General features: G+C 37.5%; 1 protein-coding gene across 3 annotated transcripts in view; it reads left to right on the top strand.

The window, feature by feature from the left end:
- The window catches only part of SLC49A4 (solute carrier family 49 member 4), an 89,702-nt gene that overhangs the window by 59,154 nt on the left and 16,150 nt on the right, over positions 1–14,398 (top strand). For all 3 annotated transcript variants that reach the window (XM_015130003.3, XM_077993808.1, XM_028844583.2), the window contains exons 6-7: positions 7,102–7,169; positions 11,198–11,325. In XM_015130003.3, the coding sequence (XP_014985489.1) occupies positions 7,102–7,169; positions 11,198–11,325 (196 nt within the window). The remainder of the gene's footprint in view (positions 1–7,101; positions 7,170–11,197; positions 11,326–14,398) is intronic.

Raw genomic sequence — 14,398 nt, 5'->3', positions numbered from 1 at the left:
GCTGCAATAAACATGGGAGTGCAGATTTCTTTTTTATATACTGATTTCCTTTCTATTGTGTATATATCCAGAAATGGGATTGCTACATCATATGGTAGTTCTATTTTTTGTTTTCTAAGGAACCTCTGTACTGTTTTCCATAATGGCTGTACTTCTTTAATTACCACCAGCAGGGTCCAAGCACTCCCCCTTCTCTGTATCCTTGTCAGCATTTGTTACTTTTTTTGGTGATAGCCATCCTAACTGGGGTGAGATGCTATTCATTGTGGTTTTGATGTGCATTTCCCTGATTATTAGTGATGCTGAACATTTCTTTTTGTATATTTGTTGGCCATTGTGTGTCTTCTTTTGAGAAATGTCTATTCAGGTATTTTGCTTGTTTTTTAATTGGATTGGTTTTTTTGCTGTTGAGTTATTTGGGGTCCTTATAGATAGTGGTTATTAATCCCTAATTGGATGTATAGTTTGTGAATATTTCTCCCATTCTGCAAGTTTTCTCTTCCCTCTATTGTTTCCTTTGCTGTTCAGAAGCCTTTTAGTCTTATGTAATCCCATTTGTGCAATTTTGCTTTTGTTGCCTGTCTTTTGAGGCTGTATTCAAAAAATCTTTGTCCAGACCAGTGTCCTGTAGTGTTCCCCCAATGTTTTCTTTTAGTAGTTTCATAGTTTCAAGTCTTACATTGAACCCTTTTCCCTTTTAGGGGAAAAAAAATGTGCAGCTCACTGCCAGCACTCATTTAATTTTATATAAACATGCTCTTTGATGCTGAAGCAAATCTGACTAACTTTCAATATGAAAATATAAAAACTGTTCTTGGAGTTATTTCTAAACAGAACTAACATCGGAATCATCTGAATCATCAGAATCGTCTATCAGATTCCTCAAATGAATCTCTAGCCAATGACTGAGAACGATGTTAACATCACACGTAGGAATGCTCCTTTTTCTAGGATTTGACATTTTCAGCAGTTGAGAATTACTGTTTTGTAAATGGAAATACCACTACTAAAAACAGAATGCTATAAGTAGAATGATGTCTCTTGTCTCCAAAGTTGATATACTAAGAGTGATGTGAAAATAGTCATAAAAGCAAGATAGTTCATGGCGAAGATATCTTGGGGTAAATGCTGCAGCTGCAAAAGCGCCTCTGGCGAGTACTCTCAGGGCAAACGGGAAAAAGATTAAATCTTTAATCCATTTTGAGGTTTTTTTTTGTTTGTTTTTTTGGGTTTTTTTTTTGATACAGTATCTTGCTCTGTTGCCCAGGCTGGAGTGCAGTGGCAGAAGCATGGCTCACTGGAGCCTCAACTTCTTGGGTTTAAATGATCCTCCCACCTCAGCTTCCCAAGTAGCTAGGACTACAGGTGCACGCCACTATGCCCAGCTAATTTTTTCAAGTTTTGTAGAGATGAAGTCTCTATGTTTCCCAGACTGGTCTGGAACTCTTGAGCTCAAACAGTCCTTGCACTTTGGCCTCCCAAAGTGTGGGCCATGTCGGGCCATCTTTGTGTTTTAATTGGAGTATTTAGTGCATTTATATTTAATATAATTACTGACAAGTTTGGGTTTAGACCTACCATCTTACTATTCATCTTTATTTTGTTCAGCCCTTTCTATTCTTTTTGCCTTCTTTCTTACCTTCTGGATTAAGTATTTTTTATTACTTCAATTTCCCCTGACTCTGTTAGGTTGGCAGTTATAGACTCTTTTACTATTTAATGATTACCCTGAAAAGTACAGAATGCACACTTGACTTATCAAATTGGAATTTTACCTTTTCTATGATAATCTAAGGTTTTTAGAACCCTTTAACTTCATTTAACCCTCTCCCATCTTTTGGGCTATTACTGTCATATATTTTAACTGCACAAGACATTATTGTTTATACAGTTGATATTCATTGACTCAAATTTATCTTCATATTTATTCATTTTGTTCTTTATTTCTTTATCTTCAGTCTTCAGATCTGTAATCATCTTTCTTCTATCTAAAGAGCACCCATTAGTGTTTTTGTTTGATTATTGTACAGGTCTGTGGGTGACAAATTCTTTAGTTTGGGGTTTGCATTTTATTTTATCGTTTGTTTTGGTCTAAAATGTCTTCATTTTATCTTCATTTTTAAAGTTTGTATCTTGTTGGGCATAGAATTATTGGTTGACAGTCATTTTCTTTTGGTTCTTTGAAAAAAATTTCCATTTTCTTCTGGCTTCCATTGTTTTAATTGAAAAGTCAGCTCTCAAATTTAAAAGCTGGCTGCTTTTAAGATTTTCTGTTCATCGTTGGTTTCAGCAGTTTTGCTTTGATTTGATACAACTAGGTGGCATTCTTTTTCTAAATTTATTCTACTTAAGGTTTACATAACTTATTGAATGTTGTCTTGTTAGCTTGATGTCTCTCATTAATTTCTGAAAATTTCTAGTCAGTGTCTCTTCAAAACTCGTGCTCTGTTTTCTCTAATTTCCTTTGGGTATTCTAACTATATACATTATACCTTTACACTGTATTCTCTAAGTCTCTTTACTCTGTTTTTTGAATTTTCCACTCTTTTACCTTTCTTTTCTTCACCCACTTTTTTTCTTTCTTTTTTTTTTTTTTTTTTGAGACGGAGTCTCTCTCTGTCGCCCAGGCTGGAGTGCAATGGCCGCGGTCTTGGCTCACTGCAACAGCCGCGGTCTTGGCTCACTGCAACCTCCGCCTCCTGGGCTCATGCCATTCTCCTGCCTCAGCCTCCCAAGCAGCTGGGACTACAGGCACCCGCCACCACGCCCGGCTAATTTTTTTGTATTTTTAGTAGAGATGGGGTTTCACCATGTTAGCCAGGATGGTCTCGATCTCCTGACCTCGTGATCTGCCCACCTCGGCCTCCCAAAGTGTTGGGATTACAGGCGTGAGCCACCGAGCCTGGCCATCACCCACTTTTTTTTTGTTGTTGTTGTTGTTATGACATATTCTTTTTCCTTCCTATGCTTCAGACTGGATATTTTAGCTATCTTTTCTTCCAACTCACTATTTCAGTTTTCAACTCTGTCAAATATGCTATTAAATTCATCTATGAGTTACTTTAAATTTTATAAAATTTGTCTTTGGTTCTTTTATTTGTTTGTTTGTTTTTGAGATAGAGTCTTGCCCTGTCACCCAGTCTAGAGTGCAGCGGCTTGATCAGTTCACTGCAACCTCTGCCTCCCAGGTTCAAGCAATCCTCCTGCCTCAGCCTCCCCAGTAGCTGGGACTACAGGCGCGCACAACCATACCCAGCTCATTTTTGTATTTTTAGTAGAGATGGGGTTTCGCCATGTTAGCCACGCTGGTCTTGAACTCCTGACCTCAGGTGATTCGCCTGCTTCGGCTTCCCAAAGTGCTGGGATTGCAGGCATGAGCCACCACCAAAGAAACCTGTCTTTGGTTCTTTTTATAGTTGACAGATTTCAGCAGAAATGCTTGATCTTATTTTTTTTCTCTATTAAAAATAGTTACTTCAAATTTGTATCTCATAATTCCATTATCTTGGTCCCTTGTAGGTCTATGTATATGTTTGATATTTGGTAATTTTAAAAAATCTCTTTATGCATTCAGTTATTTTTGATTGAGTGCTAGACATAGTACATGAAAAGCTGTGGAGATAATTTAAGTATCAAGATGATGTTGTTTTCTTTCAGAGAGAATTTATATTTTTTCTGGCAGGAGTCTGGTATTCACCTTAATCTAGTTTCAGAGCTTGAGATCACTTAAAGCTGGGCTTTAGTCCTTCAGGAGGCTGTTCCATTTCTAGTTCCTCCTACTCTTAGGTGTAGCCCTTCAGAGTGCCCAGTTAAAATGCGGGATTTTTACAAGGCCACCCCACAGCAGGCCCTAAACTGGTATTTTTTCTTCTAGGTCAGTGAGGCTGTCAATAACTTCTCAGTCCCTTAGCCACCTTCTCTGAAATTAGCAGACAACCCTAAAGGAAAATTGTCTCCAAATACCATGCTTATCTCTTCAGATTATCTTCCCATCCTAGATCATGGTTTCAGAATTCTGGATTATTTTCTTATCTCTCTGATGCCTTCAGATAAAATTTTCCCCAGGTTTTCTAGTTCTCAACCAGAATACTAATCTAAATTACCTAGTGTACATGTTTTAGTCTCTTCAGACTTCCACAACAAAATACTTTAGACTGGGTAATTTATAAATCATAGAAATTTATTTCTCACAGTTCTGGAGACTAGAAAGTCCCAGGTCAAGGTGCCAACTAATTTATATCTGGGGAGGGCTCACTCTCTGCTTCCAAGATGGCACCTTCTTGCTGCATTCTCATGTGGCAAAGGGGCAAGGCAGCTCCCTTCAACCTCTTTTATAAGGGCACTCATCCCTTCATTACCTCCTAAAGGCCCCTACCTCTTAATATGATCACATTAGGGATTAAATTCCAACATAAGAATCTGGGAGGGACACCAACATTCAGACCATAGCAGCACCTTTACTGTAAGAAGAAAGCCTTCCTTTACTTTTCTCACCTGTTTTTCTGGATGGCAGGTGTTCCAAGTATGCTCAGTTCTGTTAAGGAAAAGTGTAGCACCCATTTAAATGATACTGATTTTGACTGGGCATGGTGGCTCACACCTGTTATCCCAGCACTTTGGGAGGGTGAGGCAGGTGGATCACTTGAGCTCAGGAATTCGAGACCAGCCTGGGCAACATGGCGAAATCCTGTCTCCACCAAAAATACAAAAAATTAGCTGGGCGTGGTAGCACATGCCTGTAATCCCAGCTACTTGGGAGTCTGAGGTGAGAGGATCACTTGAGCCCTGGAGGCAGAGGCTGCAGTGAGCCCAGATCGCACCACTGCACTCTGGCCTGGGTGACAGAGTAAGGCCCCATGTCATGCACACAAAAAATGATACTGATTTGGCAGATCTGTGCTTCATGTTTTAAACCCTAAAAAGCCCTTCCAAGTATCTTTCTTGGTACAAACTCTGAGAGATATAGAGACCCTGAATCATATCAGTTATTAAGTAAAGTAGAATTTAAAATTAAATGAAAGCAATTTTTTTTAATTTTTAAATTAAGTATTGAGTAGAATTTTATTAACTAAGACAAATGTCATGAACAAAGCAAGTAGAAAAGTACAAAATGTTCTGAAAGTACCAGCATCAGTACAGCCCAATGTGCAGTGGTCCTTAACCTAGAGCATGACCCCACTCACCTAGAGGATAGAAGGAATTGTTTGTGGGAGCCTAGTGGGCCTTGGATTATAGATACCAAATGCGCTGCAGTGAAAGGAGTGGTCCTACAGAACAGAGAATTATCTTGCCTCAAATGCCAATAGTATGAAAAACTATACAGAGATAATTTAAGCTTCAGGATGTTATCTTTCTCCTGAGAGCCTTCGTGTTTGCTTCCGGCAGCAAACACCAATAGAGCAAAAGACTCATATAAAGTTACTGTATCGCTTAGAGTAGGCTATCCTCCTGGGAGAAGTAGAACTCCAAAATTCTGAGACTTAAGAAAAATTTATTTGTCATTCACATTGCAATCTGGGACAGTGTTTGTAATCTAGGATAGTTGTCCACAGTTTGAACAGCTCTTTTCCTCACACTGATTTAAGAGACGGAAGCTGCTTCCACTTGTATCTCTTCTGTCCCCTAGGACCTTGTCATTATATGCATGGGCGCAGCTGGGCAGCCACATCCAGATTGCAGCTGGCAGGAAGGGAGAGAAAGCATGGAGGAGGCATACACCTTCTTTCAAGTTCTAACCTGGAGGTGGCACACTTCACTTATGCTCACTTCCATTAATGAGAGCTGACACATGGTCACCTGTTCCAGCTAGGAACTGGGACAGGTCATCTAGCTAAGTACCCAAGTAGAAGAAGAAATCGTTTGGTGGACAGCTGGCAATCCCTGTCACAAGTGTAATGAAAAATATGACTCGAAAAACAATAAAAGGTAGAAGCTAGTTTGGACAATGCTCAAGTGCCAGGTCAGGTTTGAACTTTGTCCTGTAACCACAAGGAAAGCCAGTAACTATTTCCGAGCAGGGACGCGGAATGCTTAGGATAATTATTCTGGCAACAGTGAGCAAAATAGATTGTGAAAACTATTTAAGAAGCTCTTACAGGGTTCAAGAAGTAAGAAGGTAATAAAAGCAAGCATGATGGTTGTGGGAAGGAGAAAGAGGAGACAAGATGTACCAGTATTATTAGAGACATGAAATTTATTTCATAACAACTAACATGTATTGAGCACTTTACATTTATTAACTTATTTAACCCTCAAAAAACTTTATTATCCCCATTCCATTAATGCAGGAACTGAGACCTAGAGTATCAGTTGGGACAGAAACCAAGTCATAATAAGAGTTAAAGATACAGGAGTGATGAGGAAACGTAGGCAGCATTCATAGATTGCTGTGAAAAAGTGTGGCCGCACAGGCAGGAAAGAGACTAGATAGATGGAGAAGACTCATCAGTGAGTAATAATAATAACAGCTAATGTTTACTGAGCACTTCCTATGTCCTGGCCACTGATCTGGGTACTGTATACAAATTATGTCATTTAATCCATTTTATAGGTAAAAAGACATAATTTGCCCGGAGTCACACAGTTAGTAAATGGCAGGGCTGGAAATGTTTTCTCAAGAGGGGAACAAGCTATACATTTGAAACCCAGCTCAACTTCTTTTTCTCTGTCTACTCTCTTGCTCAGCCCCACATTTCCCCCTGACTTCCACCTTCTGATATATTTTTAGTTGTTGCCCCATGTTTTAGCATCTAATTATTACCTAGCAGTTTCCTATATTGGTTATATTTAAACTTTTTCGGGCTATGACTATCTTCCATCCTTTTCTTAATTTTAAGAGTTCCTAGTCCAACATCAGGCATGTAGTACATACTTGAAAAATATTTGTTTGATGACATTGATTATTTTGTTGACTTCAATATTCCAATAAAAAGTTAATCAAGGACATATTTTCTTAGATGCTTGTATACATTAGTTACACGTGAATTCTTTTATTTCATCCATTTAGCTATTAACATATTGATTATAGAGGACTTTTTTTCATTCCTTTTATATTGCAATATGATCGTCTTATATTCAATGTGTCTGCTTCTTTCTTAACAGGTAGATGCTGGCTGGATTGGATTTTGGTCCATAGTTGGAGGCTGTGTTGTTGGAATAGCTATGGCAAGGTGAGAATATTTTGTTAAACTTGTGCATGGACAGAGGAAGGGGAAAAAAGCCTAAAGATAAATAGGCTCCCCTAAATAAACATTGCAATTCAGGGAAAAGTAAAACAAGCAAAGGTCAGAAAGGGGTACTTGTTCAGACTACAAGAAAATTCACATGCGTTATATAGAATTACTGCTAACAGGATGGGTATGGTGTCTCACACCTATACTCCTAGTGCTTTGGGAGGTCGAGGTGGGTGGACCTGAGGTCAGGAGTTCAAGACCAGCCTGGCCAACACAGCAAAACCCTGTCTCTACTAAAAACGCAGAATTAGCTGGGAGTGGTGATGAGCACCTGTAGTCCCAGCTCCCGGCAAGGCTGAGGCAGGAGAATTGCTTGAACCCCAGGAGGCAGAGGTTGCAGTGAGCAGTGATTGCGCCACTGCACTCCAACCTGGGCAACAGAGTGAGACTCCATCTCAAAAAAAAAAAAAAAGAATTTGCTGCTATAAGAAAGTTTCTCTGGAGTAGTCCCTTCCTTGGGTGTTTTTCTGGAGACTGGAAATGTATTTCCAGTGTAATTAAACTGCTTCTTTCCGTGTTATTGGAGAACAACATCTACAAATGGAGTCCAAAAAAGGTAATGTAATAGTAAAGACAAATTAATAGTCGTGGAGACTAAAAGGGTTGAGAAGAAATCATTTGTAGAAGTGTCATTAGAACTTTCCATGAACAGGCAGTGTCCTGATTAGGAGATATTATATATTTATGGTCTTTTTTGGCAGGTATTTTCCTATGGTTATCCCTTTTTGATGCACAATGTCTGTGAAGACTTTCAGTTTCATCATACTCTCTTTGATCACAACCTATTACAACAACACATTGTTAGAATTAGTCAGAAGGAGGAAAAAGGTCCCATTTGTTCTAAAAAAAAAAAAAAAAAAGGAAAAGAATGAAAATGTCACTCTTTTAGGCAAATGCCTATAAAACTACTCTTGGTATTTTCCAAAGAGACAATATTCATTCACTTCCCAAATCATTTTACTATGCACAAAAACAAAATTAGGCAATCAACTTTACCATAAAGAGGAGAATCTAATTACATATTTGGGAAGATCAAATAAGAGCCATATATCACCTCAATATCTAAATACTTGAATCTAATTGATATGGGATAATGTTATACCTAGACTTTATGGTTCATATAGTGTTTCAGGGATATTAAAAGAATAAATTGACACTGTAATTTCTAAATCATTTTATTTGAAGTTTTAAGTTAGGAAAATATAAGAAAACTAAAAGCTAAAGAAGCAGAAGGGGAAAATAGTATTTGTAGGAAATCACTGATATTAAAAATACATCGACCTGTCTTATTTTGACAAGAATTATACCTCATTTTTCTAGTTAAATCTCCAAGCCAATTATAGTGAGTCATCATTGATCACATCCTATTCTGAACACCAAATTGGTCAAAGAGGGAACAATTATGTATCAAAAAATGATGTCTCAAATGTTTATTTCTCATTATTTTCCTTCTATACCCCTTAATTTTAACTAGATATCAGTATAACTAGAGGGAAAAGTTAGAATGAGGACTTTTCTGCTTTTTGTTTGTTGAAATGGAAGTTCTAAAAAATACTACCCTTACTCTGGGATCTGAAATCAATTTCAGTTATTTCCTAGCCCTAAAATCAACTTTAAAATTACTTTCCTAACACCATTTTTAGGGATTCCCTAGAACAGAGCTGCCTTGTAGACATGAGTGCTTTGGGTGATATTTTTGTAATTATGTTGTTAAAGACCACTATTAAAGAGACTTCTTGGTCCTAATAATATACTTCAATGGTATCAGCCTATTCAAAAGGACTGGGTCTCCAAAAATAGCAGACTACAGCTGTCGGTTTATTCTTGTATGATCCGTTTCTGTGAAACTTTCTTGCAATTCAGGTCTGATTTGTACCAAAAACCTGTTTGATTCTCTTATACCTTGTCACCTCTGTATCTGACAAATAAGTTTCTGCAGGATACCAAAATGTAACTCTGAAAACTGTTAGGTAAGCGTGGGATTAAAACAGTCTTTTGGATTTTCTTGAGGAACATTTTGTAAAGTTGTGGAAACTTTTTCAGCATATGTAAGAATTTTCTGCCTGAGGACAAATTTAAGTCACTGGGCAAAAGTTAATTCATTTTTCCCACCAAAAGATGGCATCAGCTCTCATAGGAAGTCATTTTATTCTAGAAAACACAAACATGATTAACCATATCATGTCAAATAAGTACAAAACAGAAGACAGTATTCAAAGTTTTAAGAAAGACAGTCACATCATTACAATAGAAATTAAAGTTAACTTCAGAAAATTCAAAGTGGAGCGAATATAGTAAATGTCGTATTTGAGATGGGATCAGCTATTCTATAACAGGAACAATTCTGAAGAACAAAATAAATTGTGCAGCCAGAGGATTGTGCCTATATAATCAACAGTTAATCTGCAGGTGAGGAAAAGCAGCTGGCAAGTGGAAAATTTTTTTGGCATAGCTAAATGATAAGCATCTCTACCAGATGCCCTTTAGTTTCATGAAAACTCAAACATGAAAACTTAAAATACTATAAAAGTCCCAAGTTTAGGCCGGGCGCGGTGGCTCAAGCCTGTAATCCCAGCACTTTGGGAGGCTGAGACGGGCGGATCACGAGGTCAGGAGATCGAGACCATCCTGGCTAATATGGTGAAACCCCGTCTCTACTAAAAATACAAAAAACTAGCCGGGCGAGGTGGTGGGCGCCTGTAGTCCCAGCTACTCGGGAGGCTGAGGCAGGAGAATGGCGTAAACCCGGGAGGCGGAGCTTGCAGTGAGCTGAGATCCGGCCACTGCACTCCAGCCTGGGCGACAAAGCGAGACTCCGTCTCAAAAAAAAAAAAAAGTCCCAAGTTTAGAAGAATAATATTCCTATTCCAGATGCTGTATATGTTTTCTTTTCGGGAAGTTTACAGTCTGGTAGGGAAGACAAAAAATAAATGCAAAAACAGGACAATTTCCAATAGAGAAAGTGCTATGAAGAAATAAAATAGAAAGTGGAGATGGGATGGGGAAAGATTTCTTCACTGAGCCCAGAGGGCCTTTTGAGCTGAGACCTGAATGACCTGAGGGGTAAGCAGGAGTAAGACATGTGACGATCCGGGTGGTACCAGCATTCCAGGCAGACGGAACGAGTACAAAAGCTACATATTGCTGTGGTAAGCAACCATGGCATGTACGAGAAAGAGAAACATGGCCATCCAACTGGAGAATGGAAAAGAGAGAGCAGTGGCAGGCAGCAGGTCACATAGGACCTCAGAGGCTCTGGTGAAGGCATCTGTATTTGTTCTCGGAGTGAGTTTGAATTTTGAGAGAGATCTTTGCAAGTTCATGTCAACAAATTAGCCTGATCTTCAAAACTGGGATAATACACCTTCATTATAGAATGTTTGGAAAGTATAGAAAAATATAAAGAAAATGACAGTGGCACTTAAAAACTCAGAATCAGCCGTGCGTGGTGGCTCATGCCTGTAATACTGGCATTTGGAGAGGCTGAGGTGGGAGAATCCTTGAGCCCAGGAGTTCAGGACCAGTCTGGGCAACATAGGGAAACCCTGTCAGTACAAAAAAAAAAAAAAAAAAAAATTAATTAGCCCAGCTACTCAGCAGGTTGAAGTGGAAGGATTGCTTGAGCCTGGGAGGCCGACGCTGCAGTGAGCCTTGATCACATCACTACACTCCAGCCTGGGCAATGGTGAGATCCTGTCTCTAAAAAAAAAAAAAAAGTAAACACTCAAAATATATCCTATAAATTATAGATCCTGAACAAAGATGCCATTTTTTTGTGTTTTATAAGAGAGGAAGAATTATCACAAAGTAACATCATGTAAGAAAATTTGTTTAAAAAACACACAAAACTGTCTTTTAAAAGAATACATGGAAAATTCCTCAAGTAGTTGTTAATGAAAGTGTGTCATTTGTTTAAATAGTATTTTTAAATCCCACTAGAATTAATAGAACATTTTTGTTTTCAGGTTTGCAGATTTTATCAGGGGTATGCTGAAACTAATTCTTCTCCTCCTGTTTTCCGGAGCTACGCTGTCATCCACGTGGTTCACCCTGACCTGTCTGAACAGCATCACCCACCTACCTTTAACCACAGGTGAACATAGGCTATTTTAGAACTTTTAATAAATATTTTCGTTCATAGAAATGTACGTAACTCTGACAGTAGGACTTCTTCTTGCTTTCTATAAGTAAGTGTTAAATATACAAAAAAGTTTCTCTTGTCCAGTCATCAAACTATCATCTTATCTAAAGAGTCCAAGAAATAACTAAAAATATTTTAATTGGTATTTTTCATATGGAAAAGAAGTATAATCTTTAGCCTTAAAATGTAGAGCATGGAAATGCTTATCTTTAGCCTTAAAATGTAGAGCATGGAAATGCTTATTTTTTAAAAAATTCCTATCGGAGCATAATGCAAAGATTTTTATCCTGGTTATAGTCATTATATCACTGTTAATATAAAAATTAACAAAGGCAAAAAAACTATGGTATACTTCAGTAAAATTATTTGAACCAGCCTCTATAGGTTTATTTTACATTTAGTTTTATTACATCATTAATATGAAGTAAAACTTACTGGAAATACCTGTTGAAAGTATATTACAGCCAGCTTACTTAGCTTATCTAATAGACCTGAAACATTTTTAGTTACTGTTATTTTTGTTGTCATTATTAATATAATCAATTCAGAGTCTATTAGTTTTCTATCGCTGCTGTAAAAGTTATGCAAATTTAGCAACTTAAAACAACAGAAATTTATTACCTTACATTTCTGTAGGGTAGAAGTTTAACACAGGTCTCACTGGGCTAAAATCAAAATGTGAACAGACTCTAGGGAAGAATCTTTTTTCTTGCCTTTTCCAACTTGTAGAGGTCACCCCCATTCCTTGTTTATGGCTCTGTCCTCCGCCTTCAGAGCCAGCAACCTTGGGTCAAGTTCTTTTCACGTCGCACATTATCTGTGCCTTTCTTCCATCATTCCATCTGCTTCTGAACCCTTCTGCCTTCCTCTTTCTTCCTCCTCTTCCACTTCCACTTTTAAGGATGCTTATGATTACACTGGGCCCACCAAGATAATCTGGAATAGTCTCTCAATTTTAAGATCAGCTGGTTAGCAACTTTAGTCCCATTTCAACCTTAATCCCCTTTGTCTTGTAAAGTAACATATTCACAAATTCCAGATTTTGTCATGAATATCTTTAGGGGAGGGAGGGCATTACTCTGCCTACCATGGGATGTTTTTAAAATTACTGTGGCTTTATTATGGATTATTATTGGCTTATAAACCAGAGACTGTTAGTGCGTCTTCCTTTCTTCCAGCAAAATATTAAGATGCATATTTTGTATTATTTGCAAGTAATATTCAGCCACCTTTTGCATTATATGTTTAATTATAGGATTATTTGTTATAAAGGTAGATCGTAAGATTGTAACAGTCATTTATAACAAGCATTTGTATGAGTAGAAGTAAATAAAAGTCTGAAAGTGACTCCATAGGGACCTGTTTCCCAGTGGCATGTATGTTCCATGGGAATCTTTGAGAAGGCAGGTGTTTTTGGTCCACATTATATGTAAGGAATATTGCATATCCCAATTTGAACCCCTATACTCTGTAATAAAAGAACCACCAGTTTACACATCAGAGGCATCAAATCTTTCAAGGACAGCCATTTATTTGGGATTTCCTACCACGTTTGCAGTGATAATAGGGTGAGGGGATAAGGTTACCCTATACTAAAAATTAGCAACCTCTGCACCAAGCCAGCCACCCTGGAGTGCCTCAGTAAACTCACAAGGGCAGCACAGGGATCTGCAACATCTGTCAGATACTGGTTGAACCTCTAGTTCAGAGAAGTTCCCAATTTCAGCATTAGATTCTACTGCATTCTGTTTGATGACATCATATCTTTGCAAACTAGTTTTTTTGGCAGTTGCTGTGATAAAAAGGAAGTACACACAAGTGCCAAGCAAAAATTAGTGTGGAACACAAAATGAGGGTGGAGGGTGTCCAGTCTGATTCCAAAACTTTTAAAAGTCTTGCAGTGCGCATCGGTGCACACGTCTCATCAATAGGTAATTGTGGTTCTTTAAGACTGAAATAAAAATATATTTCCGTTAGCTTATGGGTATTATTTTTTTAATGGCTACTAAATTGTTAGGACATATAATACATGTTATTAAATAGTTTGAACCAAATGATGTGATTAATGGGATTGTTGGCTATTTCTTTTGGCCTTGGAACACTGTGAAAAAAATTATTGAGACACTAGGAGTGCTAAGAACAAAGAAGGCTTGGAAATCCCTGCTCTACACCATCCTGCCAACAGTCCCTCTTCTCTGTACACATGCTTAGCCTGGAAAACCCAGTTGTCCAAAGTAATAATTAGATACAGAGTAAAATACTGTGCACTGTTGTACACACTGGCATCCTACATTGGGGTTCTGAACAATTTTGGCAAGTATTCTGAGCCAGAGCCAGAATTTTTTTAAAAATTTTATTCTGGTATAACTTCATAATTTAGCAGTTGTACAACATTCTAGTAGAACAGTCTTAGTTTACAACTCTTCTTATTCATGGCATTACATTCAGTTTTTGTGTGTGTGTGTGATACTGTATGTCAAGTTAGCATCTGTGAGATTTTACAAGAACATAGTCATGAGTACATCAAGAACAGATTTCTTTCCCTTGAATTAAGTATAGAATTTGTATTATAAGATAGTACATTCCATTAAATTTTATGTCTTTTCAATTTAATATGATAAAATTAACAGCTTTATCTCTGGGTGGAGAATTAAGAATGAATTTAATTTTTTAATCTCTTTTTTTGGCCTGGATTTGTAAGAGTATGTTTTAATTTTATAATCAGGGAAAAATGTATTTGAAAATTATACATCTTTTAAATCTTAAAATTGATGTGATTGACACTAGTCAAGACCATATTTTACCAGTCTGGTATTGAAAACAATTATATTGGACAGAAAGGAAAGCAGAATTCTAAATTAACTTAAGGCCAGAATTGAAAGATAGAGTTGATGTGGCCAACCTAACAACCACAGAATTTATAAGTTCTACTGTCTTTTTCAATTGTAAGTAAGTTTTTGAATGTCACTTCGATACTCCTGAAAGATACATTTTTACCTTACAAACACACTGAGTTAAGGACTAG

The sequence above is a fragment of the Macaca mulatta genome, chromosome 2 (genome assembly GCF_049350105.2).
Source record: "Macaca mulatta isolate MMU2019108-1 chromosome 2, T2T-MMU8v2.0, whole genome shotgun sequence".
Lineage (NCBI taxonomy): Eukaryota > Metazoa > Chordata > Mammalia > Primates > Cercopithecidae > Macaca > Macaca mulatta.
Note: the sequence above shows the minus strand (reverse complement) of the source record. Positions and strands in the feature narration are given on the sequence as shown.